Source organism: Mus caroli, unplaced genomic scaffold (genome assembly GCF_978045245.1).
Source record: "Mus caroli unplaced genomic scaffold, Mus_caroli_1 scaffold_4, whole genome shotgun sequence".
Classification (NCBI taxonomy): Eukaryota; Metazoa; Chordata; class Mammalia; order Rodentia; family Muridae; genus Mus; species Mus caroli.
The window spans coordinates 39,451,670-39,476,710 of record NW_028227259.1 but is presented as its reverse complement, the minus strand read 5'-3'; the positions used below and the strand labels follow the sequence as shown (position 1 = coordinate 39,476,710).

At 53.9% G+C, this 25,041-nt stretch overlaps 1 protein-coding gene across 1 annotated transcript; it reads left to right on the top strand.

The window, feature by feature from the left end:
* Window positions 1–749: 749 nt before the first annotated feature.
* Window positions 750–25,041, top strand: Wfs1 (wolframin ER transmembrane glycoprotein). Its single transcript, XM_021162218.2, has 8 exons — window positions 750–855; window positions 7,367–7,606; window positions 14,106–14,188; window positions 15,488–15,632; window positions 17,237–17,407; window positions 17,877–17,957; window positions 19,423–19,574; window positions 22,459–25,041. The coding sequence occupies exons 2-8, from the start codon at window positions 7,372–7,374 to the stop codon at window positions 24,262–24,264; spliced, it is 2,673 nt and encodes an 890-aa protein (XP_021017877.1). The 5' UTR covers window positions 750–855; window positions 7,367–7,371; the 3' UTR covers window positions 24,265–25,041.

Here is a 25,041-nt window from a genome sequence, read left to right as displayed (position 1 = left end):
CTGTTGGTGCAGATCACCGGGGCAGGTGCAGTGAGATGTGCGGTTCAGGAAAGGATGTAGCACGGGAACTAGACTGTAGTTTTGATCTCCAAACCACACCTCTCAGACACTCCTGAGGACATAAATAAATAAATAAATAAATAAATAAATAAATGGAGGGGGAAGGGGGCTTCCAACTGCCTGAGCCTGGCATTATCGTCTGGCTAATCTTTAAAGAGTGCTGAACTGCTTTTGGGGTTGGGTTTTGATCATTTAAGGCAGTACTTGGTAGCACGTGCACACACACTTTTTGTACTCGCTGCTACACTGGGGAGTCCTCTGTGTGGAAGTGCGCGACCTTAGTATTGTAATAGCCGGTCTGAAGTCTGAAGATGGGGCCCCACGGTGCAGAGGCGGGCCAAAGGTGGCGAGAGACTTGCTCCTGGGTCCAACCACCTGTTATGCAGCAGGCTTACAAGCTTGGGTCAGGAAAGGGATGTCCTGGAGGCGGGGCGGCGAGGGGGCAGGGCCGGGCCGAGTCCACTCGGAAACTTAAGCTGTGGGCCGGCCAGACCCGCCCTCTCGCCGCCATCTGTCCTCCTGGCGACCCAAGAGAACTAGTCGCTGCAAGGCGAGGCGCTCCGTGATTCGCGACAGCACATAGTGATTGGCAGGCTTGCCGGCGACTTAGCGAGCCAAGTCTCCCTGGGTCGCAGCAGGAATGGAGGGTGGCAGAGGCCCCGCCCAGGCCCCGCCCCCTTTCCCGGGGCCGCGCTGAATGTAGGGCCGCGCGCTCCGCCTGCTCAGCTGGCCGCTGCAGTCTCCGCGGTTTCGGAGCAACTTCGCGGTGGGCTGGGAGGCCCAGCACTGCGGCCGGTAAGTTCTTCAGGGTCGTTGTGCCATGGCCTTGGCCTTGGCCTTGGGCGCGCAGCGTCAGGGAGGGTTTCGGAGCGCTGGGAGGAGCCGCTCTCCCGGCCTCAGTTTCCCTTGATGGGTGGCAGAGCCCCAAGTCCACTCCAAGTTGCTAGAAGTTGGAGGCCAGGACTCTCGCTGCTCCACGGAGCCCGAGGCGTCTACTGCCCCAACTGGGCCAGTTGTGCCCAAGCCGTGCGCCTCTCTCTCAGCCCTGGAGTCCGGGCACTCCCGCAAATCTCCCTGCATGACTGCGCTGCGGATGGGACAGCAGGTCAGAGAGGCTGCCCACGTTCCAGAGCTGCCCCATCAAGACCTACATCCTCGGACTCCCTGCCCAGGACCATGAAGGACCTGATTCCTGGGGCGCGTGGGGGCTCAGCCCACCCGGGAGCCGTGTGTCTGTTTCTCTCCCTTTCCCGGTCCTCAGTAAAGGAGGTAGGACAGCAGGAACCCTTGGGACCCGCCTATAGTTACCCACCCTATTAGGTACCTGCTGGCCATTGTGTGACCCCAGCTCTGGTATGCACCGCACCTTGAGGAACTTAGGTTCTGGTCAGATGACTGGAAGCCTTCTGGAAAATCTGACCCTGCACTTTTGGGTGTGATGGAGCTTCGTCCTTTCCACTGTATTTTGTTAGTTATCTTATATGAGAGTCCAATAAACCAGCGTTTTGGTTTCTTGGAACTATCTCCCTGCCACTGTCACCCTCCACCGCGTACTCGGGCCCCTAGTCCTAGGGGTAGGACTTACAGTTTCCATTGGACACCAGAGGCTCAGTAGATTTGGGGCCTGGACAGGACCACGCACCTAATGGACAGAGCTAATGACCTCTATCCCCCTCCCTCCTCCCCCCCTCCCCCCCCCAGCAAGCAGGTGCAGCCCTTCCTCTGTCACCTTGCACAAAGACCCCAGGTGGTTGGCTGGGATTTCCCTCTCTAGAATCCAACCCTCACTCGGACCCATGTCCTAGGCTCTTGGAGGCCATGGCGATCGCAGGGACTGCCTCCCCAGTTCCCTCACCTGTTGACCTATGTCTCTCTGGTGCTGATGCCATTCGCAGGTACTTTTTCATGTGACTAGTTATCTAGAGAGAGTTTATGTTCCAATTTCTTCCTGAACGTTCCTTGGGCCTCCTCAGATACAGGCAGGATTGGGTAGAGATGCCCCCTCACCTTCTTTCCCAGGTACAAGTGTGTAGAACACCCCAGTGCCAGCCTCCCTTATGCCTTCAGAAGGTTTGGGGCTGGTCGCATAGGAGACCTAGCTCAATCTTGGCCCCGGAAACACCTACACAGATGCCAGATGTGTCCTTGTCCCTGGTGGTGATGCAGTGGCAATGGATAGGAGCGCTGCTCTCTCTAAGGTACCCTTTCTCTCACCTTTTTTACATTAGAAAGGAGGTTAAAGCCCCCAACCACATGCCAAGCCACTTCTGAGTCCCCACTTCTTAGTTCTTACTGAGTCCAGTTCCAATCTTTCTGGCGTCCTGTCTGCCCCAGCGCTTGCCCTGTTGTAGGCCCCTCACTCTGCCTGGATGGCTCCCACGCTCCTCTCTGGTCTTCTGTAGCTCCAGCCACCCTCAACGGTTCTTACATTCCTCTGACCTATGGATCAGACTCATCTCCTAGCCTGGCATTTCTTCTGGCTCCAGGGGACTGATGTCTGCCTAACTATGCCCTTCCTCCAGGGCATGGGCGCATCTAATGTTGAAAAAAATCTCCCTTCCTCTTCTGATTGTCCTGAAGGCTCGGCCAGACCTCTGCAAAGTCCATAACCTGGGAAAACCATTAAATGAGGAGCATGCCTCTGCCCAGTCCATCCCCATGGCTTTTCCATCTTTGACTGTCTAACCAGATATCACCTTCCCACCAAGTCAGATGCTCAAACATTAGCCCTGGAGCATCTTCTGCTGGACAGGGAGGCTCAGTGCCCCACACTGGGGGCTCATAGGCCCATACAGCCAGGCCAGAGCAGGTGCCAGACATGATATGCTTGGCTATCCACCATTGCAGCCCATGCCCCTCCCTGTTCACTCCCCCTCTGTTCCCACGATCTTGTCACATTGGGAGAGCTGGACTGTTCCTTGGTTTGGACTTAATACTCTGGGCAAAAATAGGCACCTGGGAGCCACCAAGGGCTTTGTGACCTTGTCTTGAGGGTCAGTTCTATGCCAGAGGGCTGGGTCAGGCCAGGCCAGAGTGGACCTCACAAGCCAGGGACTTGGTCATTGGTGGATTTTAAAATAATGCTTCATTTTCATTCCCTAAGTGTTCCACATTCAAATAGAAAATTAAGGACATGTATGTTTTTAAAAGCTAAAATAAAACCAGCTAAGTTTCTTACCCAGAGATAGCAAGTATTGTCATTGGAGGAGGGGGCATTTCTTTTATCTTTCTCTACCGATAATTTTTCAGATCCTACACAGAGCCAGGATGATTACCAAATCTATTTTAAATATTATGTTTTGTCTTCTGTCTTTGAATCTTTATGTACAAGATCATGATTAGTAGCTGTGCAGTGGGCTGAGGACTTCCTCACCGGGCTCTATGGACACTAAAGGACTACTAGGGGGATGCTTCTCTGTGCAAGCTCTGCAGGCAGGTATCTCTCAGGAGTACCACATGGACTTGGCAGTGCTGGCCATCTTGACTTTCCAGGGCCTGAGAGACCAAGGGACTGGGAGAGTGGCAGGATCCCCTGCAAAGCAGAATGGAGGTGCGCTGGGAGAGATAGAGGGCTCCATGCAGTCCTATAGCCCTGGCCTTTGTAGACCGTGGTCAGGCAGCCTTCTCCAGGGTGGCCTCTCTGGAGCTAGCCACTCCTCAGCCCAGCTTCTTGACACTGGCATTTGTGTAGATGGGATAAAAATATGCCTTGGCGTTCACAGGGAAAGAATGCTGGCCACTTTGTGTTTTGGGATCAGTGATGGGTTCTAAGCCACTGCACTGGCCCCTGTGGAGCTGGGGCCGGAGCTGGGTGATGGAGCTCTTCCTCTCCAGCCAGGGGTTTCCAGCCCGAGGGAAGGACTTGTTTAAGGTCATTCATCCCAGTAAGGCCCCAGTGCCTGAAGCCTGGCTGCCTCGGGTTTCAGCCTGCATTCATTAAGCCCTAGCGTACTCATGAAGTGCAGCCCTGTCTTCTGGGTTCTCTTTGACACTAGTTCCAGGAAACTGAATTAACAAGCTCTGTGACCTAAACTAGGCTTGGCCTTCAACCCCAGAACCTGAGAATGAAGTCTCCTTTCTCCACCCTGCCTTGCCAGATTTCTTACCTTGAATGGTTTTGCTTTGACTGCAGTGTGCTCCCAGTAAGTTACCCGGGAGCATAGCAGCCAGACATTGCCTGTTTCCCTGACATTTCCTTTTATAAGGTGTTTTTCACCTAAGGGAGAGGTGTTTACACCCAGGGCTGTGAGTGTGCGTGTTTGTGTGTGTATTGGTGTGTGCACTCACTCTCGGATGTGCAGGCATTTATATGTACATATGTGCTCATGGATGTACATGCGAATGCATGTGTTTGTGGGAGGCCAGAGGTCAGCCTTAGCTGTTGTCCCTCAGTCACTGATCCCCTTGGTTTTTGGAGAGAGGGTCTGGCACTGGCCTGGAGCTTATCAACTAGATTAGGCTGACTGACCTGCAAGCCCTGTGGGTCAGCCTTTCTCTACCCTCACATCCCTGGGAGTGTTGCATAAGGCTTTTGTTGCTTTTTGTTTGTTTGTTTTTGTTTTTGTTTTTGTTTTTGTTTTGAGAGCAGGGTTTCTGTGTTGAGCCCTGGCTGTCCTGGAAATAGCTCGTACACCAGGCTACCCTTGAACTTAGAGATCCACTATCTCTGACTTCCAAGTGCTAGGACTAAAGGCACAAGCCACCACTGCCTGGGAAGGCTTTTGTTTTTTACATTGTGACTGAGGGGTCCTTACTAAACCTGGCAAACATTTTACCAATTGAACTATTTCCCCAGTCCCCCATTTAGGGGTTTTGTTTTGTTTTCAAATGCCTCACCATTTACAGGTGGCATTCTCTTTTACCAAATCCCATTGGACACTGATGTGCAGGTAGGGAAACTGAGGCAGGGACTATGTTAACCAGACACTCCCCGTGGTACCTGTGGTTATGAAGTGATGTCCTCTTGTCAGGAAGGTGGTCTCTTCTCTATCATAGAGAGGAGGCTGGGCAGAAGCCCTGAGGGCCTGTTTAGGACCTCAGTAGCAGCATCTGAGAAACCCTGTTGAACATGTAGCTGGAGCTACAACTGAAGACTGGGGGAGGGGGAGGGCTCGCAGAAGGAGGGTGAGGCAGGGCACAAGCATGGAGGCACCAGGTGCTTGGTACTATGGAATGACAGCCATTGTGTCAGTGAAGAGACCTGGAGAAGGATAGGGAGGGGGCACAGCCTCTTTCAGCGAAATGTTTGCTAAGGTTGGAAGAATCCCAGGAGTGGGTTTGCACCCTGGCTCGGCACCTCAAGTTGTTTGAACAGCTCCTCCTCCTTTCGGGCCTCAGTGTCTGGGGTCTGGGCAATGGATGAGGTTGAAGGCTGAAGGGTCCCATCAGTGACCTGGATGGGACATTCCTACCTGCTTGGCTTGGAGGAGCCAATAGAAGATGCATGGGAGGACTGAGCAATGATTTTGCCTAATGGCGGGTGTCTTGTCTATGTCTGTGAGGTAGGGGTCACCCCTGGATGTAACCTTTCTAGAGTCTGAGGTGGTCTGGTGGCTGTCTGTGCGAGAGCCCCACCCCTTAGTTACTGCACTGCTGACTGTGGCTCCCCCTTGTGGCTGTGGGTGTGAATCCTGCTGATTTGCATATCTTGATGGGTCTGGATGTCACTGTCGATGTGTAGTCCCCACTGGTCTGCGAGTTCCCTTGGATCGGCAAGCTCCCTTGAGGCTACACATGTGGCTAATTGACAGGGTTTTCGGGCATTGCTGTTCCCAGAAGCCCAAATTTGCAAGTCAGGTCAGGGCCCTGTGCTGATTTCCAAGCAGTCATGTGGCTTGACCATGCTTTTGGTTCTAAATATCCTTAGGGATTGTTTTTAAAATAAGGGTTCCAAAAAAAAAAAAACATAAATAAGAAAGTAAATTGAATTAAGGACTCTGCCCTATGCAGGAGAATGCTAGATTGAAATCTACTTTGCTCTTTGGACACAGTTCCCATTGATGGGACCCATGTGTAGTTGGGGGTAGAACAGAAATGGACAAGCCTGTGTCTAGCGTGTAGACCTGGGTCCATCCCTGCCTTTCTCAGGGACACGGTGTACAGAACCATCCATCAGGGAGCTATTTGGCCAGGCTCGGGGATAGATGCTAAGACCTGGTTCCTTGCAACTTAGTTTTGGATCCCCTGACCTCACAGTCACCCTGAGCATGGAACTCTGTCCTAGGTTCTAGGTCCTAGATAAGGACAGGGATGCATGGAAAGGCGCAGAAAGGCACGTGACTATTTAGGGTCACACACTGGGAGCCCAGGGCAAGAGTTCAGGGCCCCTTTGAATGAGATTTCTATTTCCTCATTGCCAGACTCCCTGGCCTGTTCCCTTAAAGGTAATGAAGAGGACAGACTTGGCCTTGGCTTTGAGGAGGGCCGTTTGGGATCTGAAGTGTGGTCTCCTTGCACTCCAGTATGCAAGGTCCAGCAGTGTCAGGGGTCTGTGCCCTCAAAGTCCTGGAGGATCCAAACCACCCGTAATGAGATCTGACCTCCTCCTCTGGTGCATCTGAACTCAGCTACAGTGTACTTACAGAAAATAATAAATAATTTTTTTTGGTTTTTTGAAACAGTTTTTCTCTGTGTAGCCCTGGCTGTCCTGGAACTCACTTTGTAGACCAGGCTGGCCTCGAACTCAGAAATCTGCTTGCCTCTGCCTCCCAAGTGCTGGGATTAAAGGTGTGTGCCACCACTGTCCAGCAAATAAATCTTTTTTTTTTTTTTTTTTTTTTTTTTAAAGAAGGCCGAAGTAAGCTCTATTCAGGACATTCATTTTCACATCTCTACCTTCTGGGGTGGCTGACAGTCCTTGGTGTTTGTTCTCCTGCAGTTGTCTTACTTCAGCCTCTGGTCCATCTCCCTGTGGCCCCTGGGCTGTGTCTCTTTCTAAGGAAACAGCCCATTGAGCTTAGGACCAGCCTAAGCCTCTGTGACCTCATTCCAGCAACTTCAGCTGGTACATCTGCAGAGACCCACTTTGACAGATGCTGGTGACACATGAAAGTCCCATGCATCTCCCATGGCCAGGCCAGGTTCAATGAACCACAGTGTCATCAGCGTCATCCTCATTTCTCAATTGAAGGCACAAAAGCCCAAGGTTTCCTGGCATGACCTGATGGGAGGGAAACTCAAGGCTACCCTGTGGAGTTGTCAAATTAAATGAGATCGCAGAACTTGGCAATCTCACCCAGTTCTTGCTTTACCACCAGGTTGGTTCAGGGGGCTTTTGTGTGTGTCTAATCCTCCCCTTTGTTTGCAGGCAAGATGAACTCAGGCACCCCACCTCCGAGCCCCTCTGGCCCACCTCCTCCACCCGCACCACAGCCCCAGGCCCGGGCCCGGCTCAATGCCACCGCCTCACTGGAGCAGGACAAGATTGAACCACCTCGTGCTCCCAGACCTCAGGCTGACCCCAGTGCTGGACGAAGTGCTGGGGAAGCAGCCGCTCCGGAGCCTCGGGCCCCTCATACCGGCAGCCGGGAAGAAACAGACAGAGCTGGTAAGGAAGTGGGGCCAGTTCTCCAGGCCTCAGCCCACAGCAGGGAAAGCGGGGCGGGCACATAGACCAGGCTCCTACAGAAGTTCCTCAAATCAGGCTGCTCTGCGGTCCTGACACCAAGGCTGCCACTTACAAAGCGTCTGTAGCTGTCAACTGAATGACCATCCCTACCGTCAGCATCTCTCTCCTTCTTCCCATGCAGCAGTTTGCAGGTGGGCCTCATAGCTCAGAGATGCTCACATTCAAAACCTGCCTTCTCAGTGTCCCTGCTTGGACCCCCATCTCTCAGTATCCTCTTGAGAGCTGATTGCCAGTCCTGTGTCTTACCTCTCTGGGTTGCCCTTTGACATTCTACATCCCTCAGAGTGGCCCTCGTGGTCTAGCACCTCCTCTTTTGCCCATTGAGAACCTCCCCCAAAATGCTCAGTTCACCTTGCCTTTTGGGGTACCATTTGCTCTGAGGTCTCCTACTGCTGGCTCTTCCCAGCCTCAACCCATGTGAAAAACTATGTATTCTGTTGAAGCCTGGCACCTGTTGGGGGACACGCATGAATATGTGTGTGCATGCACAACCACACACACACTATGGGGATAGCAGTTTCTAGAGAAGTAGCCTCCTCCTGTGTTGTAGACTGATGTTCTCTTCCCAGTCTCTTAATTAACATTTTTTAAAAATGCATCTTTTGGGGTGCATTTAAATTGACCACATAGCCCTCTGCTAGGTGAAAATGGAGCCTTAGGAATAGTTGCTACCCAGGCCCCTGGTTTGAAATCATCCTGAGACATAGCAGGTGGTTTAACAGTGAACTGAGGATGGGATTCTGTGGCTTGCAGGGGCTGGGCCTCTGTGGCCATACTGGGGCTTCTTGTCAGCCCTTGGCCTCCCCAGGTTCTCACCCCTTCAGGCAGCACGTGCGGCTCTCCTCCTGTGTGAGACCAGACCTGAGGGGCGGGGCTAGCATCAGTGAGAGATCCAGTATCACCATCAGCAGTTGTCGGAGTCCAGCAGTGTAGGACAGGGGGACAGGGGACAGGAGCCTGTCAGAGGAGAGCACTGAGGACCATGTGGGGAAAGTGGCATGGCCTGTCACAATGCTGGAGGAGAATGCTACCTCTGGGTGGCAGTTGATTAGTGTTGGCTCAGGCCCTGGATCCTGTGCACCAGGCCCATCCCTCCAGGTTGTTCTGTCCCCCACCCCCACCCATCCCGGCATTTGTGTGCACTTTGCAGTTATGGTTGACATGGTGTGCCAGTGTGTGGCATCATCCGCTGGACCTTTGCCTGCCAGTGAGACTGCTCTCAGAGTGGGGCTGCGCCATTGTGGGAAGGTTTGTGTCAAACGACTTCTCTCCACAGGCTGTAGAGAGCGGATGCCTGCCTCTGTGGCCTCTGCTACTGCCAGGCAGATGTTGAGACTGCCCCTTACTATATATGGCTGGGTTGGTGTGAGGCTCCCTTTGGGCCCTGGCATGGTAGGGGTGAGTGATGGGGTAGTACCTCTCATCCTGGTCAGTTTCTGCTGTCACTTGTTTCAGTTGTTGGCATTTTCAGTTTCCCCCTGAGAGAGGCCAGCATCCCTCAATGACCACTCCAACCCAGCAGCGTCCCCACCTGGCACCTCCTGTGTATACCACTGTCTCTCAGCCTGTCCACAGATGAAGGAAGGCCTGGAGTTTGAGCATCTGGCCCAGGGGACCACTCTGGCTGCCTCCCTGGCAGAGCTGAAGGGTTTCAGCCTGCTTGGCCAGGGTTGAGGCTCCTCGCAGCATCAGCCTCAGCACTGTCCTGTGCTTGGGCCCTTTGCTCTATGAATCGTCTTAAAAGATCACTATGGGTAATGGAGAGGTGGCTCAGCAGTTAAAAGCACTGGCTGCTCTTCCAGAGGTCCCAAGTTCAATTCCCAGCAACCACATGGTGGCTCACAATCCTATGTAGCAGAATCTGATGCCCTCTTCTGGCGTGCATGAAAACAGAGCAGTCATGTACATAGAATAAATAAATCTGAGAGCGAGAGAGTAAGAGAGCGAGAGAGAGAGAGAGAGAGAGAGAGAGAGAGAGAGAGAGAGAGAGAGAGAGAGAGAGAAGCCACTATGTCCCTCAGCTTTGCTGCTAAGGTAGGCAAGGCCTGGCCCAGATCCAAGCCCAGTGCCCACCCCCTTCTCTCTGATATCGTGTGACCATGGGGGCAGAGGCCATGGCCGGAAAGCTGGGTTTCAATCTGGATAACTTAGTAAAAGGGCCCAGACTGTGGGTTTCAGATACCACCAGGAAGCAGGTGTCAGCTGTGTGCTCTACCCACAGTGGTGCTGGGAAGAGGCAGCCAGGTGGGTTAGTAATCTGAAGGCTCCAGTCCTAAAAGTCCAAGCTTCAGTTCCCTGTCCCGGGTCACTGGCATGTGAAGATAGACCCCATCCTGCTGGCAGGAGCAGTGGGGCCTAGAGCTTCCGCCAGGGACACTTCAGCTAATTAACATGTAACTACTGCGTTCGTTCATCTTTACATACCACCTCTTTAGACCCCTTGAAGCACCAGCCCCAACCCCATTTCAGGCCTGGGGACAGGCACTGTCACCTGTTGCATTTTCCTCAGAGATGAGAAAGCAAATGAGAAAAGGAAGTGGTGGACCCAGGGTCCCCGGCTAGGGAGGGAGAAGCGGAACTTAGGAGTAGTTTGATCTTGTGCTTACCCAGTGGGCCACCAGGGACTTGGTGGCCAAGGACAGAGGACACAGTGTGTGCCTTGTGAATTGAGTTCCTATGCCCAGGGAACCCTCACTAGGCTGTACAGTCTGCATCAAGTACATCAAGCCAGTTACCCTCTCCCCAGGGTAGAGCCTGCCGGGCTTTGGTGACGGAGGTCCAAGGCTCACGACTGCCCTATGTGACTGTTCCCAGGCCTGTGCAGTATGGTGATGAATGAGTGATTGTGTCCTTGGGGTTGATCTCAGTGCTGGCGACTTGGTTACTGTAGCCCCTGAGGGAAGGTGGGGTTGTCTATGGACTCTGCAGAGCATCAGAAGTCTGCCTGGAGAAGGTTGTCACCTGAATTGCCTCTCAAAGCCTAGGACATGGAACGGAGCTGCCTAGGGGTCCCCCTTTTCCAACTGTCCCCCACACTTGCTTATGGCACATAGAACCTTGCTGGGACACTCACACTTCCTGGCCCTGCTGGTTTTGTTGTTGTTGTTGTTTTCAAGACAGGGTTTCTCTGTGTAGCTTTGGCTGTCCTGGAACTCACTTTGTAGACCAGGCTGGCCTCGAACTCAGAAATCCGCCTGCCTCTGCCTCCCGAGTGCTGGGATTAAAGGCGTGCGCCACCACGCCCGGCCTGGCCCTGCTGTTAGCCCTGGCAACTTAGCACATAAGAAGTTGCTACTGATGGTGACCATGGCTGGACTTGGATGCTCCTGAGACCAGACAGCAAAGGAGACCAGTGACCCAGGCTAGGGGAAGGCCATGGGAAGTTATGAGGCTCTGGGGGAGCAGTGGAGATGGCTGAGTAGTGAGATGGGCCCATTCTGAATTTTGCTCCAGCAGTGCTTCGAGCCATATGAGTCCTCTCCAGCTGTACCCAGTCACTCAGCCAAGAAGCTCCCTTCTCATAGGTGCTCTGCTCTTCAGGCCCAGGGAGTCCTGCCACTCTGCTCAAGCAGAAACCCTGAGCCTGGTCCTACTGACCTAGGTGGCCTAGGTGACCTTGGTGACGCAGGGGGCGGGGGTACTCAGCCTGGTCCACTGATGCAGTATGCAGTCCTGCTCTTGTGTCCCTCTGTTGGAAGGGCTGGCTAGTCCTCAGCTGCCTTGTGCTCAGATGGGTTAGGTAGCGGCGCTACCCTGCCCTGTCAGAGACTTATGGGCTAGAGTGCTGTCCAGGGCCCATGGCATGACAGGAGGAAGGAATGTAGGCTGTGCTGTGTGGATCTGCAATGCTGGTCTAGATGTACCTTGGATCCAGCACGGGCCTCTGGGACAAGCCATCTCCGTCCCAGCCTGGCTATAGCCTTTTCTCCTCACCTCTTTGGGCCTCTCTGGAATCTCTGGACCTCACAGGGCTTCCGGTAGGACCGTGACTTTTTAGGTGTGAGGGGCCAATGTAGATGTGGGTGTAGGAACACGTTCCCCCTGCTGACCTTAGGCCACACAGCTGAGCTGACCCTCTGAGTCATGGTTTTGGTCATTCAGGACCTGGCCCACATCCCCGAGTACACGCTGTGACCCAGTCAGTGCCGTAAGCTGCCCTGTCAGTCGTGAGGTCCCCGCTGATGCTCTCTGAGTCTTCCGGAAAGCTGGCAGCACGCCTCTGTTTGTTTCTTTCAGCCTCTGGTTGCATTCCAAGCCTCTAATGTCAGCCTCTCCAGGAAGGCTCTCCAGGCAGGGCTGATGTTGCCAGTCATCATGTCACCTGAGCTGATGGCATGGCTGTCCTCACTGGCTCTCAGAGTGGGCCGTGACAAGGACGGGAGACTCATCAACTTGGTGCCTATGGCTTCTGGGCCCAGTAACTGTCTGCTGGGCTGGTGGTAGGAGCCAAGTGCCTTAGCCTGGTTCTGGCCACTAAACTCCTTGGGCAGTTGTCCACCTTTGTGCCTTCTCTAAGGCTTTGTGAGCCAAAAGGATGGGCCCCACATGATTTGAAGAACCCCTTCTCTCAGAGTGACCCTGGTTGCCCCATGTGGGGGACTATCTCAGTTCTGACTGCCCCGTGTAGAGGAGTGAGTATCCCCAGCCACCTGTGGGAGACTCCTTCAACTTGGCTATCCTCCATGGGAAACACCATTGGCTCAGGGTAGCCCCAATTATTCTGTTTATTGTGGAGCCCCTCTGCCAAATGACCTTGACCGCCCCATGTGGGAAACCCCTGATGGTACATGATCCTCTACTCTGGCCACAAGGGTGATGTGATCCTGGCGCCTTTGTCATTCTTCTTGCTCATCATGATGGCTGATGATGAAAGGGGCAGAAACACTGGAGGCCAAGGACCAAGGATAAAGAAGCTGGGAGATCACAGCATGTGAAAGACATGATGCTGTCCCTGACTTACTGGTCTCATGCTTATAATTGTGTTCTTCTGGGAGGGTTTAGCATGCACTGGGTAGCTTAAGGAACTTAAGATGTAAGTTGGCTCGGTGTGAAAACAAAAGGTGGCTTGCTTCTGATGGCTGCCTCCGAGGGGCTTGGCGCCAGTCAGGGAAGGATGTCAGAGGTAGCCTGGTGTGGTTGAGCATGGCCCTGCTCCTGACGAGCAAGAGAGCTTCTCCCACCCTTTGCTGCTTTAGGGAATCAAGTTCCAGCCAGGCAGCCCCGTTGCCAGACAGAGTGAGGGGCAGGGCTGCTGTACTGGGACGGGGGGGGTGCAGAGGATTGCTAGGCACCTGCTCCCTGGTCAGCCCGACACACTTCCCTGTCTGCCCTGAGTTTGCTGAGCTGTACTGCTGGAAGCTGGGGCGTGGAGACCAGTTAGATCCAGTGCAGTGATGCACACCGGTGCACAGCTGGGGGCTGGGATGGATGAAGGAGCTGGTGTTAGCAGAAAGGATGGTGTACCTGAGGAGCTCTCCTTCCTAAGATGGCCAGCAGAAATGCCAAGTTAGCATGTCATGCAGGATTCATTCAAGGGCCCGTGGGTGAGACAATCTGAAGAGATGGACAGGGGCCCTGTCTGGGGGCTGGCAGAGGTCAGGACCTGCCCCAGAGCCCTGTCTGGGGGCTGGCAGAGGTCAGGACCTGCCCCAGAGCCAATCTAGCATGAGAGGATGGCCCAGTGTAGATTCTATAGCCCTGACTGTGTCCATCCCTGAACCATGCAGGGAGGTGCCATGCAAGGCTGGTGTGCACTTCCCTACAGCCCAGGACGAGGTGATCTCTTATTGGAGAGTGATGAGCTCATAAGGGTAGACCATCATGGGGTTGGTGCCCTTATAGAATAGGTTGAAGAGCTGTCTCTCCCCTTCCATGAGAAAGCAGGGCAAGGTGCCACCATGAACACTAAACCAGGCCCTCTGAACCAGGCTGCTGGCACTATAAACTCGGACTTCTCAGACTTCTAGAGCCCTAAGCAATCAACTCTAGTTTGCAAATTCCCAGCCTACAGCAGCCCTGACAGGGAAGACACCCACTCTTAAGGAATAAAGGAATGCCCATCAGCTGTGCCTTCCAAAGCCACACTGTCTGCTGAGTGCTGGAGTGCACTCTTGCTCTTTCAGGCCGCTCAGACTACAGTCCTGTGAGTAGACTGGAGCTGAAGGTGACAGTGGGACTCAGGCCTGTACCCCACGCCCATTTCTCACACCCGCAGTATAAAACTGGCTGCCACCGTTCTGCCTTGCTTGCAGTGTTGGAAGGCAGCCTGTCTGTCACAGCCTCAGCCTCCTGCCCCTTGTCTCAATGTTAAAGTGAGAGTAGGTAGCAGGGCCCCTGAAACCTGGTCCAGCCAACCCCCATTCCACCGGCGGGGATAAGGTCTGACTATGTGACGTTCTGACTTCTCCTCCTGTTCAAGGTCCCATGAAGGCAGATGTGGAGATCCCCTTTGAAGAAGTCCTGGAGAAAGCCAAGGCTGGAGACCCCAAAGCACAGACAGAGGTGAGGACCAGTGTCTGGGGGAGTCTTAGGACATGACCCCAGCACAATGGGTCTGGCCTGGTGTCCTGTGGCTCATGGAGTAGGGGGTCTGGCCTCTTCTGTAGGAACAGGGAGCTAGCAGGGCTATGCCCACCTCCATGTTGGTTAGGTTTGGGTGGGTTACTTCCTGGTGTACCTGTGTTCACCACTCCGGTCCGACACACATCCTGTCTTGGACATGTGCTCCTCCTCCAGGATGCCCTCCCTCCTTCCTGCTCACCTACCCTCTTCCAGCTGTCTGCAACAGGCTTGTTCCCTAAGGAGGGTTTGTCTTAGCTGAAGGCCCACTGTGCCCAGGGCATTGTGGGACAGGAGAGTCAGGAGCGGAGGAGCTCAGGTAGGGCAAGTCTCTGAGTGTCAGAGACCCAAGTACACCGGGAAGGAGGAGGGAGAGGAGGACAGAGACCTGATAGGCCATCTTTTCTCTCCTCACAGTGCCCTGGCAGGTGGGAATCAGCAGGCCCACTCTTTGGCTGCAATGGAGGCCTGTGCCTGTGTCTCTGGAGGCTAGAGAGCATCCCAGTGCTGTGTTGGACTGTGTAGTCCGTCTCGGCCTATCGTCCAGGCCTGCTGAAGCTGGGGACCATGCCCAGCTCTTTCCTGGCCTGTCTGTGTTCTTGGCTTCACTTTGCCCATCTGTAGAGTGGGAAGATTGGACTGGATTAGCGAGCATTTTTGCATAGGGCCAGACAGTAAATATTTTGGGCTCTACAATCTGTCTAAACTAATCAAACTTCCCGTGGAAGAGAGAAAACCTGTCCGGCCCACATGTAAGCAAGCAACCATGGTTGTGGGCTGCTTCCACAACCTTGATGATCTGTTGATCTGGCAGGGCTGGTGGAACGGCTCAAGCAGGCAAAGGTGATTGCTGCCAAGCCTGGTGATCTGAGTTCGAGTCCCAGAATCCATATGAGAGAAGGAGAGAACTGAATCCCACAAGTTGTCCTCTGAATGAGTAAATATAATAATTTTTAATAAAAATAATTCTATTATAATGTAAGTAGTGATCTGGACTAAGGCCAGAGCGTCCCCTGGCTGCCTTTCTTCAGCCTGAGCTGTTTGAGAGGCAGCAGAGGGAGTCAGCCATTCTAGTTTTCTGACCACAGTGGGGTTCTAGCACTCAGGAGGCAGGAGCAAGAGAAGAGGCTGAGCAGAGCATAGGGCTCATGACTGTGGCATTATTGGAGGTCCCACACCTGCCCCATGGTGGGGAAGGCAGGGTCCCTGAAGCCAGAACATGATGGATGTCTCTGCTCTTAGGTGGGCAAACACTACCTACGCCTTGCCAACGATGCAGATGAAGAACTCAACAGCTGCTCAGCCGTAGCATGGCTAATCCTGGCAGCCAAGCAGGGCAGGCGGGAGGCCGTGAAGCTGCTGAGGCGGTGCCTAGCTGACCGGAAAGGTGAGGCTGTGTGGGGCCTCTGGCAGCTGCCCCCGGGGGTGGTGGGGTGGTGGTGGTTTGCAGTGCTGGCCACGCCGTTGGGAAGGGAGAAGTCTGTTTGATTATCTCCTCCACACGGAGAGGTTTTAGAAGTCTGCTGGCTACTTCACAAGCTAGGCCAATCCCACATCTTTTGTCCTGTGCTTGGTGCCTACAAGAAGTAATGAATTAGTTTTCACTTCTCTTCTGGATTCCAGTCCAAACCGGAAAGTAAATCTTAGAGTCAGAGAGAGGCATCTACCCCAAGTGTCCTGGTCTGTGAGTGTCTTACAGGCTCCAAGTCTGAGGAAAAGGTGACACGGGTGCTTCACATAGTTTTTGTTGTTGTGTATTTTGATATTTATTTATTTATTTATTAAGATTTTATTTATTTTATGTGTGTGAATACACTGTCTCTGTCTTCAGACACATCAGAAGAGGGCATCAGATCCCATTATAGATGGTTGGGAGCCACCATGTGGTTGCTAGAAATTGAACTCAGGACCTCTGAAAGAACAGGCAGTGGTGCCCTTAACAGCTGAGCCATCTCTCCAGCCCCTTGATATTTATTTTTAACTGTAAATTTTTATGCTGCTGTGTAAAACTTGCAATAGATAGAAGCCACCAGGATACAGAGCACTCATAACCCAAAGCCCGGGGAGGTACTTTGTGTCTTTTCTTTTCTTCTCTATGTATCACAGTGTTTTCAATGTTACATTTAGTATCCAAATCTTTTCCCTTTGACAGCTTGACTTGTGGTTTGGGGAAGGGAAAAACAAAACAAAAAAGGAATAGTTTCCGGGTTAAATCCTGTCAGCCAGGATGTCTGAGCCAGACGGCCCAGGCCAGGGCAGGGGGAGTAACCAGAGCTGGCCAGCCACATGACCATCATCTGGTGCCAGTGGTCCCCAGGGCTGCTTGGGGGCAGGGGCAGGGGCATAGCCCTGGAGGGTGGCAAGGGGAGGCAGCACAGACTCAACTGGCCTGCATGCCCTGCCCTGCATTCCTGCCCCAGGATTCCCGGGCAGATGAAAAGCGCAGTCCTCCTGAGAGACATGATGCCATTTTATAGCTCCTGCCCCTGTCTCTGCTCGCCTCTCTCCCCTGAGCCTCTGGCATTCTTTCTTTGTTCTGTTTGGAAGACCCCATGTTCCCAGCTGCCCTGGCAAGGGCCGCGGCCCAGGAAACGCTGTGGGCACAGGGATGTCCCTTCCTGCCACACGCACACTGGTAATTGCAGTAAATCAGACCCCCCCCCCCCATCCTAGGCAGCTCGTTCCTGTTCAGACCTGTGGTTTGGGCCTGCAGCACCTTGCTTTGCACCTCGTCCCTGTAGTGCCTGCTGATGAGGGTCCCCAAGGATGAGGTGTGAAAAGAAACAAGCACAGGCAGCCCTCAGGCATGGCCAGCCCAGCCTGGCCTCTGACCAGGGATGGGCTCAGACACGCTCTAAGGGCAGGTACCTACTCTACCCTGAGTCAACGGTGCCAGTCAGAACTCCCTCATGCCCCTGTGCCCAGCCTCCCGGTAGCGTTCCCGGGTTGCTGCCGTGAGGTGTGGGTTTGCCTAATGCCTCTGTCTTTCAGGCATCACTTCTGAGAACGAGGCTGAGGTGAAGCAGCTATCCTCTGAGACCGACCTGGAAAGGGCTGTGCGCAAGGCTGCCCTGGTCATGTACTGGAAACTCAACCCCAAGAAGAAGAAGCAGGTGGCTGTGTCCGAGCTGCTGGAGAATGTTGGGCAGGTCAACGAGCAGGGTAGGCCAGCCATCTCACCAACAACCACCCTCCCTTTGCCTTCTCTGGGGGGGTTGGGAGGTGACCGGCATGTTGGCGAGACTCTAAATTCCATTTGTGGTTCATCCCTTGATCCGAGTGCACTGGGATGCTTCTGGTTCCAGGACCAGAGATGCAGGGAGTGACGGGAACAAGGTCCTTACCCCCAGGGTGCCCATTATATGATATTGGCTGAAGGTAATCAAGGAGAGGCAGTGCCAGGCAAAGAGAGAAAGGGTGCCTGGGTGTGCTCATCACTAAATATGCTGGCACTCCTCGTGACGGCTCAGCAGTGGCTACCCAGGGATACGGACCCTTGCATATGATGAGACCCTGGGCCATGTGATTCCTGAGAACAGTGCTAGCCCAGGATCCTAAGGTTCTATGCCCAGTGGGCTACAGAGCAGGGCAACTCAGCAACCCCAGCTTCCAATCCTCTCTGGTCTTACAGATGGAGGGGCGCAGCCAGGCCCAGTCCCCAAGTCCCTGCAGAAGCAGAGGCGCATGCTGGAGCGCCTTGTCAGCAGTGAATGTGAGTATGTCCGTCCCGCGCTGTGATCCTGCTTCCCGCACACCACCCAGCAGCGCATCCCTCTTAACTGTGTGCCCTAGCCTGGCTCCCCTACCAGGTCTCGTGCTTAAATGGACTCTTGTTCAGTCTCTTTGGGTGACAGTGTTTTGGTCCCTGGGACCTAAGCCTTGTACACTGGGAGTTTCAGATGACAGTGGGGAACAGACCTTCAGTGTGACCATCCTCACCAGGTGAAGGCCAGAGGCGGGGCTGGTGCCTGAGTGAGCTGAAAGGTCAGTGAGGGAGACATCTCTACAGGTAGGCAGGCGAAGGACCTGAGGGTTGTGTGGGGTGTGTCCCACTGTGCACTTGTGTTGAGGCAGATATAGAGTGTTGCAGCACCCGTGTGGGATGGGAGAGAGACTGGGGACCCAGGGAGCTGGAAGTGACCGTGACATGTCTGGGGTCAGAGAATCAGAAGACACTAGACTATGACTTCATGTGTGTGGAGGGGTGGAATCTGTGTTTCTAGGGCTCCAGGCTTCCATCCTGGAGAAGATGGACAGGTAGGGGAGGGGCTTAGGGGCTTCTCAGCACTGATAGGAAAGCCCCGTGGGTGGGACAGGGCTGCACAGTTCTGACTCATCATGTTAACTCCCGAGTGCAGCCTCTGCAAGGAACCTAGCTCAGTGAGAGCTTCCAACATGGCCAGGGCTCTCAGTGACTGCCGGTGCCTAGCATTTGTCTTCCCTGAAGGCTGGGAACCCAGTCTTTAACACATGCTATATTTCTTTTACCCGTCCTTGGCATTTCCCAGTGCTTCAAAAAGTGTCCATTGCATAGGAGGCTCTTGGCAGAGACAGGTGAGATAGAGAGGTTTGCAGACACACAGTGGACCCTCAAGGGATCCTGGTGGGGGTGGGAACAAAAGGCAGACTTATGTTGCCCTTGTATCAATGCTGTGAGATGAGAGCTTGGTGACACACGATAGATCTTGTTGGGTGGAGGAGTTATTGAGTGTGTAGTAGGTCTTTTGGGGGTCATGATGGATGGGGTCAGAGAGTAGCAGTCCCACAGATCCTGTTGTATGGGGGGGGGTTGGGTGGTGGGTGGCCTCGGGGAAGTTAGTCCCCAGCATCCCAAGGCCCTGCATGTCCACCATGCATCAAAATGTGCTAGGGGTACAGCTGATTGGCTGTCTAGCAGTAGGGCTTCTCTTAAGGTGGGCTTTAGGCATTAGAGACTAGACAGGCATGTCATCTCACACACGTAGCGTGTTGCCTAGGTCAGAAGCAGAGATGGGGATAACAGATGGCAGACAAACTACTTCCTCCATACCCAAACAGGTTCTTTTTCATGTCTTTGCCTGAGTGATGGCCCTGTGCCTGAACCTGGCTGGGCCCCAAGTTGCCATCCTGTGTCCTGCATGTATCAGGGTCACAGTGGGTATATGACTTGGAGAACCTGGTGTCTTTTTGTGCTTCAGCCAAGAACTACATTGCTCTGGACGATTTTGTGGAGCTCACCAAGAAGTACGCCAAGGGCATCATTCCCACCAACCTGTTCCTGCAGGATGAGGATGAAGATGAGGACGAGCTGGCAGGGAAGAGCCCCGAGGACCTGCCACTACGCCAGAAGGTACGTGCCGCTCCTGCTTGGCACCCTGGCTCGCCCCTGGGAGCTGCATGTCAGAGGCCCTTAACCTCACAGACACACCTGGATATGGGTCCCTCAGGTCATCTTAGGTTCCTGTGTGAGAAGGTGCCTCGGCCCAGAAAGCAGAGGCAGGGTCATACAGGTATACTTGGGTACTCCGGAGAGTCATGCAAGGGCAACAGGACTTACATTTAGATTCACTATGTAGTAATGTCATCTGTGGCCCAGGACAGAGGCCACTTTCTAAATATGCTTTCCCCCTCCAATCAAGTGCTGGTCTGTGGGCCAGCTCAGTCATGGGCCTGGTGACTGAATCTACCATACAGGGACACCAAAGGTGAGCTGGAAGAACAGACATTGGCGGGAGACACAAGAACAGGAGGGATTTAGAAGTGTACCCTGCTTTGACCAGTCTCCACATTGTTGTTGGGACTCAGTGCAGACACAGGTGTGGCCATAGGGTCATTACAGAGCTGCCCCGGGTCAGTTTATGAACTTGGTCAGATGTGTCCATATCTCAGACTGCAGGGATGCAAGCATCCCTGGGAATTGAATGGGCAGTTTGACCCAGATAAGCACTTCAGCACAGCATGGCCACAAGGCCAAGCCCAGGCAGGGCCTATCAGCAGAGGAACTGTTCTGTAGCCCATAGCTCTGCAGGCCTCAGTGCCAGTGTTTATGGCTAAGAAGACATGAACCACACACACCAGTAAGACTGGAACAACTAGGTTAAAATGGGGGCAGCCGGGTCCACTGGCTAGGAAGTGGCCAGGCAGTCTTCACAGGGGGCTGGAGAGTAAAGCAGGCCACCACGGGGGATGGGGACACAGGACAGGAGTAAGAAAATGGGGAGCAGCTCACCACAACAGAGAGATAAGGTCCGTGTGTGAGCCGCACCCCCAGGTTGTTGACAGGTAAAGCCTCACTCTTGGCCCTGAGCACAGACAGGTAAAGGACTGATACTGGGAAAGTTCTGAGCATCGGGCTGGTGTAGAGGCTCGTGGCTGTGAGGACGGTCCATGTTCAGCTTCTCTAGACTGAGTGTGTTCGCAGACAGGATTCCCAGATGATGCTTGCCCCTGAGAGGAGGGAGCTGGCAGGGTCCGTATGGTTCTTGGCAAAGAAGAGCCCCACACTTGCTAGTGGGGATCAAGGTGAAAGGATGTGTTAGAGAGGAGCCTTCAGGCCAGAGCTTTCCAGTGTGCACTGTGACGCCTCCTTCTGCCACACGCGGTCTGAGTGTGTGTCTTGCCACCCCACAGTGATGTGCCTGAGCTCTGTGAGATCTGGAAGTCCTTTGAGGAGAGAGAGATTTAAAGTCTGTGAGATCAATGTGGCCCCGTGTAGCAGTGTTTGGAACCATCCCAGTCTCGGCCAGTCACAGCCAGTCACGGCCAGTCTTTTGTAGAGAAAGAGCAGCAAGTCCTCACAGGTGTCTGCACATTCAAGCTCCCTCAGCCCTCCGTGCCTTGCCTTCAAGGGACATGCAGGGGACGGAGAGGCTCCTCTCGGTCACAGCCAGCAGCCTCTGAGAACTGATGTGACTCCCGCAAAGAGTGTTCTAGACTCCCAACAGCTTCCCTCAAGCCTGGGGAGTCAGGGTGACCTCTTAAAAGCAAATTTAATGTTTTAAAGTCCTATTGTTTTACATTCACTTATGGAGAATCTGATGTGGCCATTTCCTCTCAGGTTTCAGTGGAAGCTGGTTTCCGGCGCTTGCCTCTGGTGTGCCGGGTGACGGTGGCCGTGCTCCCTGTCCGCTTGGGTTGCAGTGTTCTGATCTCCAGTGTCAGAGGGAGGGCGGGGCTCTGAGCTCCCTGGACTCCCCGACCAGCCTTCTTCGGTGCTCATGCTGCACCTGTATGTGACATGCCATGTGGCCTGTGATATAATGGCTCCCGTCCCTTTGGCAGTTGAGGAAAGAGTCAGTGTTGGTATCCACATGCTGGAGATGGACACGTGGCTGATGGCAACCCAATGCTGTTGTATCTTTTTATTTTATTTTTTCAAAAAAATTTTTTGTAGGTAGGGGGAAGGGCTTCAAGACAGGGTTTCTCTGTGTAGTCCTGGCTACTTTGGAACTCACTCTGTAGACCAGGCTAGCCTCAAACTCAGAGATCCACCTGCCTCTGCCTCCCAAGTGCTGGGATTAAAGGTGTGTGCCCAAACCATCTTGAGTGCTATTGTATCTTGAAGCAGGAGACAGGGATCTAGGTGCCCAGGTGGCTTCCCTAGATGCAATAGGCATGTGCAAGTCCCTAGTCACCTTAGCAGAAGGTGGGTGTCTTAGTTACTGTCATTGCTATGAGGGACACCATAAGCAAAGCAACTTATAACAGAAAGCATCTAATTGGGGGCTTGCTTACAGTTTCAGAGTGTTGGTCCATTTCTACTATGATGTCAGGCAGGCATGGCGCTGGAGCAGAACAGAAACTGAGAGCACCCATCTAGATCTGCAAGTTGCAGGCTTAGAAAGAGAACCCGACTGGGCCTGGTGTGTGCTTTCGAAACCTTAAATTCCACCTCCAGTGCTACGCCTCTTAACCCTGCCTAAACAATCCACAAACTGGGAACCAAACCTTCAAATATGTGAGCCTCTGAGGGGACGTTCTCATTTAAACCAGCACAGTGGGAATCTCAGGATGGAGGTGTAGGGCTTAGGGGAAGGCAGGTCTCTAGGGACTGTGGAGTATGGGGAGTACTGGAGTGGGGGGGTTGCTCCTGGAGGATGGATCTGTTAGGATGAGGCCCAGGAGTGGGAAAGTCTAGGGTGTGGCTTTGTTCAGAACCAGGGAACTAGAGGCAGTCACGTTAGATGCCAAGGGGCTCCTGTCCCAGTCAGTTTCCGCTCTCTGTCCCCCGCTAGGTGGTGAAGTACCCTTTACACGCCATCATGGAGATCAAAGAGTACCTGATTGACGTGGCCTCCAAGGCTGGCATGCACTGGCTCTCCACCATTGTGCCCACCCATCACATCAACGCCCTCATCTTCTTCTTCATCATCAGCAACCTAACCATCGACTTCTTCGCCTTCTTCATCCCCCTGGTGGTCTTCTACCTGTCCTTTGTGTCCATGGTCATCTGCACGCTCAAGGTGTTCCAGGACAGCAAGGCCTGGGAGAACTTCCGCACTCTCACCGACCTGCTGCTGCGCTTCGAGCCCAACCTAGACGTGGAGCAGGCGGAAGTGAACTTCGGCTGGAACCACCTGGAGCCCTACATCCACTTCCTGCTGTCAGTCGTCTTTGTCATCTTCTCCTTCCCGCTGGCCAGCAAGGACTGCATCCCCTGCTCGGAGCTGGCCGTCATCTCCACCTTCTTCACGGTGACCAGCTACATGAGCCTGAGCAGCTCTGCTGAGCCCTACACCAGGCGTGCCCTGGTCACCGAGGTGGCTGCCGGCTTGCTGTCCCTTCTGCCCACCGTGCCCATGGACTGGCGCTTCCTGAAAGTACTCGGCCAGACTTTCTTCACTGTGCCCGTCGGCCACTTCATCATCCTCAACGTCAGCCTCCCCTGCCTGCTCTATCTCTATCTCTTTTACCTCTTCTTCCGCATGGCCCAGCTGAGGAACTTCAAGGGCACTTATTGCTACCTGGTGCCCTACCTGGTGTGCTTCATGTGGTGTGAACTGTCCGTGGTCATCCTGCTCCAGTCTACCGGCCTGGGCTTGGTCCGGGCCTCCATCGGCTACTTCCTCTTCCTCTTTGCCCTCCCCATCCTGGTGGCTGGCCTCGCCCTGATGGGCACGGTGCAGTTTGCCCGATGGTTCCTGTCGCTGGACCTCACCAAGATCATGGTCACCACGGTGATCTGCGGCGTACCCCTGCTTTTCCGTTGGTGGACCAAGGCCAACTTCTCAGTGATGGGGATGGTCAAGTCCCTGACGAAGAGCTCCATGGTGAAGCTCATTCTGGTGTGGCTCACGGCCATCCTGCTCTTCTGCTGGTTCTACGTGTACCGCTCAGAAGGCATGAAGGTCTACAACTCCACACTCACCTGGCAGCAATATGGCTTCCTATGTGGGCCCCGGGCCTGGAAGGAGACGAACATGGCCCGGACCCAGATCCTGTGCAGCCACCTGGAGGGCCACAGGGTCACGTGGACGGGCCGCTTCAAGTATGTCCGAGTGACCGAGATCGACAACAGCGCCGAGTCAGCCATCAACATGCTCCCATTCTTCCTGGGCGATTGGATGCGCTGCCTGTATGGCGAGGCCTACCCATCCTGTAGCTCCGGTAACACGTCCACGGCGGAGGAGGAGCTCTGCCGTCTCAAGCAGCTGGCCAAGCACCCCTGCCACATCAAGAAGTTTGACCGCTACAAGTTTGAGATCACAGTGGGCATGCCCTTTGGCACCAACGGCAACCGCGGCCACGAAGAGGACGACATCACCAAGGACATTGTTCTCCGCGCCAGCAGCGAGTTCAAGGACGTGCTGCTGAACCTGCGCCAGGGGAGCCTCATTGAGTTCAGCACCATCCTCGAGGGCCGCCTGGGTAGCAAGTGGCCCGTCTTCGAGCTCAAGGCCATCAGCTGCCTCAACTGCATGACGCAGCTGTCGCCTGCCCGGAGGCACGTGAAGATCGAACAGGACTGGCGTAGCACAGTGCACGGTGCCCTCAAGTTTGCCTTCGACTTCTTCTTCTTCCCATTCCTGTCTGCCGCCTGAGGAGCGTCCGCCGCTGGAGGAGGCTTCGGTGCATGTTGCTGTGAAGTCCTTCCGTGTGGCCACCCAGCCAGCTGGAGCAGCACTGTGCCGTGTGTGTGTGTGTGTGTGTGTGTGTGTGTGTGTGTGTGTGTGTATTCTGCTCTTGTGTGGTTAGATCCCAGGCTCTCTGCTCACCTGTAGATCGTAGATCCTGCTGGAGGGTGGTTCTCTTTAGCACTGTCCACTTTGAATGCCGAGTGTCATAAGAAATTGCATGCTATCTTCACTCACAATCCTGCCCTTCCCTCACAGAGCTGGAACTCCAAGCCTGGCCCCAAAGACCCTCGGTCACAAAGAGCACTTTACAGATAAGAATCTTCCTCTCCAGTTCTTCATGCCTCCTTCCTGCCTTTTCCTTACTTTGTGTTGGATTTGTTTTTCGAAGAACCAAATATGTGTGTATGTAGACTTCATGGTAGTGTTTCTTATTTATTTGGTTGCTGCTAAGCCTTGACAGTGGTTCACCTTCCTGGGCTGTCCCCAGTGGTCACGTCCTGCCTGGCTTCCTACTTGGGTATAGCATGTCCAAACTGGGCTCTGAACACTACAGCCTGCCTTGGAGCTGGCCTATCTCTGGGGGTGGTAGGGAGTTTGTGGGGATCTCTTCTGAGTACCCCAGGACTTGGGAAATACTTCAAGAGTGTCCCTTTCAGTACATAGGTAAGCTTGGCTATGTTCAGTATGGCAGAGCCAAAAGCAAAGTTCTAAGGCAGCCGAAATAAAAAGTTTTGAAACCTA